Here is a 6208-nt window from a genome sequence, read left to right as displayed (position 1 = left end):
AACATATGGCGAGGTCCGTACTAATACACAGAATCCTAAATTGACCTTATCAAGTGCGCACTAGGTATCACCCGGCTATAGGAGGTTGGATGGCTGTAGGCTGTAATCAGGCGGCCAAGGCAGGTTCTAGCGAAGTGCGCATGCGTCTGCACGGGCACATCAGGTGATACCTAGTGCGCACGCACGGGATGTGGCTGAGGAGAGCGGACGTTAGAGAGGCGGCGATGAACTGAGGTAGGCGGATCTAATGAAAAGGAGGGCAGTGATTTCAATTCAGAAGGCGGCGCTGGGCACCGAAAGGAGATGTCTGCAGCCGTCCCCTTGGACACAATTGTGACGTGAGTGACAGGTTATATAAACCTGTTTTATATGATTATAGAGCCACAGGAGCATTTGATAAGGTCAATTTAGGATTCTGTGTATTAGTACGGACCTCGCCATATGTTTAGGTTATAGGCCTAATTTCTGATGACAGAATCCCTTTAAGTTCAATATTTTGTTAATCTGCATTTTATGTGATGGATCCGAACACAATAGTCTAAGTTGGTGAAGTGAAATGAGAAAAATATATAAATAAAACTATTGTTTAGAAATAGAAAACAGAAAATTGGCATGTGTGTATGTATTCACCCCTTTGTTAGGAAGCCCATAAAAAGCGCTGGTGCAACCACCTTCAGAAGTCACATAATTAGTGAAATGATGTCCACCTGTGTGCAATGTCATTGCATATAAACACCTTTTTGCAAAGGTGCCAAAGGCTGCAACACCTAAGCATGAGGCATCAGTAACCAAACACTGCCATGAAGACCAAGGAACTCTCCAAACAAGTAAGGGACAATGTTGTTGAGAAGTACAAGTCAGGGTTAGGTTTTTAAAATATATCCAAATCTTTGATGATTCCCAGGAGCACCATCAAATCTATCATAACCAAATGGAAAGAACATGGCACAACAGCAAACCTGCCAAGAGGCGGCTGCCCACCAAAACTCACAGGTCTCACGCAGGTTAGAGGCAAGGAAGAGGTGGATAGTTCGGTCCACACCCCTATTCCACCACAGGTGAGACCAGCTGGAAGTAATCAGGCTGGCACAAAGCACCTCCCAGGGTGTCAGCAAGGGGGGAGTGTGTTGCCTGTGGACAGAGGCCTGGAGGCTCTGTGTGGTCCAAGCCAGGAGGGCTGAGTGACCACTATTCCCCATGTGTGCTGAGACACTGGACTGGAGGCAGTGGGCATACTGTGCTCTGTACAGCCAGGAGGCTGTGGGACATTGGCTGAGAAAGCCGCACGTGTTCTCAAGGTGTGAACAAGGACTTAGGTGAGTCAGGAAACTCTGTGTTAGTTAGAGCCTAGCCGGGCAAGTGTTTATTATTTTATGTGGATGTCACATGTGTAAGGTGAAGCTGCGACTTCATGATAACCTGTATTGGTTGGAGTGTGCACAATAAATGCACGGTTTGGACCTGAAACCTGGTGTCCTAAAGTCGTATCTGTGAGAATGACCCCCGAAGAAAAGCTGATCCCTTACAACAGTTACAACACATCCTATCACATCCACTATTGAGAAAAATTCAGAAGGACCTGTCTGTATAATGTCCCTGATTAGCTTATCAGGCTGTCTGTCAGCTTCTGAGCCAATCAGGGCAAGCCCTCTCCCCCACTTCCTCTCAGTGTCATGAGATCCTTCATATTCTTCCTCCTTCCTGTTTTCCCTACCAATTTTCACAGTAATATGGCACTGGGCACAGTTTTTGCAAAAATCTTCGGAAGCGAATGGCAAAAACATTTGTTTGGCGGATTAATTTTTGCGATAATCAGAATTAATCTGAATTGATTTACTCAGTTCTAACTTATGTGTAAAGTGTAACCATCTGCACAGCAGGGAGGAAAGAAATGGCAAATATTTTTGTAAGATAAGTAACTTTTTATTATAAAATGGTTAAACTTTATTTACATGAGACAGTCTACACAACTGCCCTGACAGGTCCCAACATTACAAAATCAGACACACATCTGCTAAAAAACCTTTAAAAGCATGACAACCGTCAGTGGCAATAATGCTTCCTTAAAGAAGTACCAATTACACTTTGGCTTTTCTGCTGCGTCTATAATGCCGGCTTCATGTGAGGTAACTAAAATTTCATTTGCACTTCTTGCACATCTCTATGTCATTATTTCCATTCTAAAGTTTGTCACTTTGAAATGCAGGATTGGAGTACGCATTGGAATCTCCATCGGCCATTGTGCTCTTTGCATAAATTGTAGATCCAATAGGTGGCCACTGTTTGTTCTCTTCTAAAACTGCCCTTAATTTCTTATAATTGCTACTAGGTTTTAACTTGAGACATCTCTTCAACGCCAACCATAGAGCTCTGTTGTCTAGAATGAATTCCTGAAGAAAACGTAAAAAAAATAATAGTAATTTACGTTATAGCAGTAGCTTATTTCAGCTACCTACAGTAAATATCAAAAGTACAATCAGGCCAAATTACTCCTAATTGGAAATTCCCTTGTAATTTGTACTATGCCATTTTATTTTACTTTTAGTGTTTTCTATTGATATATAAAAATAAATTGCAATAAATTACTATGGCTTTTTATAGGGGTTGTCTGGGTTCATGTTTTCATGCTTAGATGCTCTCCTTTGCTACTGCTAGACGGAGGCTTCTGCCTAGCAGTCTTCCTGGTGACATCTTACAGGCTAGGGCAACACTAAAACCCTCCCATTAGTGCCGGTGATGTCGCCGGGCTCACTGCTGGGCGGAAGCCTCTGCCTAGCAGTGACCAGGTACATCACCGGATCTGCAGAAAAAGCTCTTGCCCTGCGCAATTCAGCATGAAATGTTCCAATACTCATGTCAGAGGGGCTGAGTGGGGGAAGACAGGGATATGTCCGGGTTCACAGCCCTTTAAGGCATTCATTTATCACAGTAAGGCTAAGTTCACATCACCGTTTAGTTTTTCCAGGAAAAGTACTCCACGAAATACTTTTTCCCCCCATCAAAAATAATTGATCTCAGATGGAAATGGCTAAAACAGATGCAAAATAAGCGCAACAGATGCTCAAAATAAAGGACAGATCAGAAGAACAAAGGACTAAACAGTGATGTAAACATAGTCTTACTTACTGTTTGTATAATTCATACAAGAAAAACTAAACAGGTCTACTGTCTCCCAAACTATCTTCTCTCCTTCATCTTGCGCTCCTTTACTCGGGCAGTTTTTTTCCATAGTGAAGCAGGCAGCCGTCTGCTCCCTGCTTCACAGTTCTGCCAGCGCTCCCCCCTCAGACCGCACATCGCGCTACTGGCTGTGGGAGGAAGCCTGAAAGCCCGAGAATTGGCCTCCTGCACAGCCAGCAGCACGATGCCTGTGTGGGAGCACTTCCTGCTGCTGTATGATCATCAGGGAAGCAGGGAAGTATTTGTCTTTTTTTATTTTATTATTTAGCTGGAGAGGGCACTGGGGGCCACAAGGAGGACATAACTCTGTGAGGGTGCACAAAAGTGAGCATAACTACATTGAGAGGCACATATCTGACTTTAACTACAGTGAGAGGGCACATATCTGGGCATAACTACTGTGAGGGGGCACAAAGGTGGGCATAACTATTCTGAGGGGGGTACAAACTGTCCATACCTACTGTGAGGGGCACAAAGATGGGCATAACTACTGTGAAAGGGCACAAAGATGGGCATAACTACAGTAACATGCACAAAAGTGGGAATAACTACATTGAGGGGCCACAAAGAGGACATAACTTTTGTGAAGTGGCACAAAGGTGAGCATAACTACTGTGAATGGGCATAAAAGGGGGGCATAACTACTGTGACGGGAACAAACGGTGGTATAACTAAAGTGAGGGGGTACATTTTGGGTATTTATGCTGTAAAGGAGGCACAATTATTACTGTGTGATAGCATTAAGGGGAAATGCCCTAGAATACCCCCTTTCCATCCCTTCCTTATGTGATTATTCTTTTTGCTTTATCACCACAGTGACCATGTTCCGGATATAGCGGACATTATGCCAACGCCAGCATAACCCTGGATGAGGTAGGATCAGTTGGGTCTTTCTTTTATTGCGAGGAGTAATGATACCATCATGTACCCTATGATAGATTTTATTAGGTCGGACTAGGTGAGTGTAGTTATGCATTGAGTAGAGTTATAGCAGTGGCTTAATGTAAAAAAAATAATCTACCCCCTCTTTAAGTAAATTTGTGTGGCACGTGGGGGGGGGTACATATCTTAATCCTTGTCTTGGGTGCAGGAAAGCCTAGCTACACCTAGCTGCCTTTATTCTCCATTTTGTCCGCATTTCTACCCTTGTATGTATTGAATCATAGTTACTCGCTGTAATTCTTTGTGTTTGAATAGACAGGGGATGAATTCACCCTACTTTTCAGGATTATTTATATTGTTTTATAGCTATACATGATATTGTCAATTCATTCATAATCATCACCTGCATGTTCATGTTGTTAAGCACATCTAAATAATATTATTGGATTACATATTGATTGGCAACATTTTATGGCCATTAACTTAAAAAAAAAAACATCATATCATATATATTATATATTTAGAATGATACTGACCTCTACCGTAAATGAGACAACGAGACATATAACGAGCATTACTAACATGTGGATCCTCCAGCTTGTGGGTGTGCAGACAAGCTGTAAAGGAAATCACACACTTATAATATGCAGATGATGAAAGGTTTTAAAACAATCAGAAAGAATATATTATAGTAAAACAATAAGTGGTTATGTTGTTATAAAAGTGCTTACCTCCAAAACAACATACATGTTCTTGAAGTTAGCAAATATGAAGAACAAGGTAAGCGTAAACTCTACTATTAGTGTTGCCACAAAAATATCTAAAAAAGAAAAAAGAATTGTATTTAGTTACCTAGCCACTTAGGACCAAAGCTAACCTAGACACTCTAATTTGAGAGATTAACAGATTAAAATAATAATGTACAAAGGCTGCTGTAATCCTCTTATATTATTTATTGTACTGTATATTCACTCACAATTTGTATACAGTGGTTGTCGGAAGGGTTTCCCCTTAGAAAACACAAAGGCCAAGATCACAAAATGTACAGCAGTGAGCAGCCACAGTGTCGAGTTCTCAAAGCTTGGGTAGTTAATCTTTGATGTCCTCGGGATTGGTTCGTAGGTATGATTCAGGCTCGATCTTCCTGGCTCACAGGCGCTAGTAACAATATAAGTAAAAGTCAGTTGCTTTGCATGTTCCACCACTAATTCTTTGTTATAGTTACAGTATGCAAAGTTAAAGGGGTATTCCGGTTGTTTTAATTTATTCCCTATCCACAGAATAGGGGATAACTATTAGATCGGAGGAAGTCCTATCGCTGGAATCCTCAATGATCACAAGAACAATGCCCCATTTACAAGGGGAACAGTAATGCCCTAATTTCAGTTTATTTATAAATTTCCAGAATGAAAAACAAACAAAGAAACAAAATTTAGGTTTATAAGAAAAGATTCTGCAGTATTATAATTTCATGGTGAATACACGTAATTACTAAAACAGAAATGCCAGTAGAGGTGACAGCTCATTTTAAGTGAATACGGTAATAATTTAAAAGACCACTTGCCCTTTATCTAAGATTGCATTTTACAGAAGCGGAAATCTTTCAGTAACTGTAACTAGCAATTTACCTGTAAATATCAGTGCTGCTGTACCATGGCTGCTGCTGGACTACGAGAAATCCATATGTCTGCATAGCTATTGTGAACAGCACATTGTATACCACAGAAAACAGCATAGATGGAGAGAGCAGTTGTCCTGGTGGTCTGTATGGTGCAAGTTTATGATAGGCAGGTGTCGAACTCACTGCAGAAAATGTACAAGATCACATGAAGAACTTACGTCTATTATGTTTGCGATATCATACATCATCATACATAATTTCCTAGCGGATAATGTATTAATGGCCAGTAGGTCTAAAGTTTTAATTAAGTCAATTATGCAAATTAAATTCAGAGTCCTTAAAGGGAACCTGTCATCAACTTTATGCTGCCCATACTAATTGAGTTCAGCGGTCTGTCATTTAAAAGTAAATGGTTGCTGAGAACCAGCATCTTAATCATTGCCCTTTAAAAGAGTCAAATCTACTTGAGAAGAGTCCTGGTTATTCATAAATTCCTGCTCTCCTGCCCACCTGCTGATGGCTGAT

General features: G+C 41.1%; 1 protein-coding gene across 1 annotated transcript; it reads right to left on the bottom strand.

Moving 5' to 3' along the window:
- Positions 1 to 1981: 1981 nt before the first annotated feature.
- LOC122933698 (probable cation-transporting ATPase 13A4) lies at positions 1982 to 5809 on the bottom strand. Its single transcript, XM_044288661.1, has 5 exons — positions 5691 to 5809; positions 5039 to 5220; positions 4794 to 4882; positions 4599 to 4679; positions 1982 to 2390 (listed from the first exon to the last, which is right to left on the bottom strand). The coding sequence occupies exons 1-5, from the start codon at positions 5795 to 5797 to the stop codon at positions 2181 to 2183; spliced, it is 669 nt and encodes a 222-aa protein (XP_044144596.1). The 5' UTR covers positions 5798 to 5809; the 3' UTR covers positions 1982 to 2180.
- Between the last annotated feature and the right edge of the window lie 399 nt (positions 5810 to 6208).

This window comes from Bufo gargarizans, chromosome 4 (genome assembly GCF_014858855.1).
Source record: "Bufo gargarizans isolate SCDJY-AF-19 chromosome 4, ASM1485885v1, whole genome shotgun sequence".
Taxonomy (NCBI): Eukaryota; Metazoa; Chordata; class Amphibia; order Anura; family Bufonidae; genus Bufo; species Bufo gargarizans.
This window is presented reverse-complemented; position numbering and strand designations above follow the sequence as displayed.

Excerpts from the sequence above, each read along its gene's own strand:
- LOC122933698 (XM_044288661.1), bottom strand. The coding sequence starts at position 5,797 with ATGCTGTTTTCTGTGGTATACAATGTGCTGTTCACAATAGCTATGCAG. Across the intron at positions 5,221-5,690 it reads AGCAGCACTGATATTTACAG|CGCCTGTGAGCCAGGAAGAT; the intron begins GTAAATTGCTAG and ends TATTGTTACTAG. Across the intron at positions 4,883-5,038 it reads ACAACCACTGTATACAAATT|ATATTTTTGTGGCAACACTA; the intron begins GTGAGTGAATAT and ends TTTCTTTTTTAG.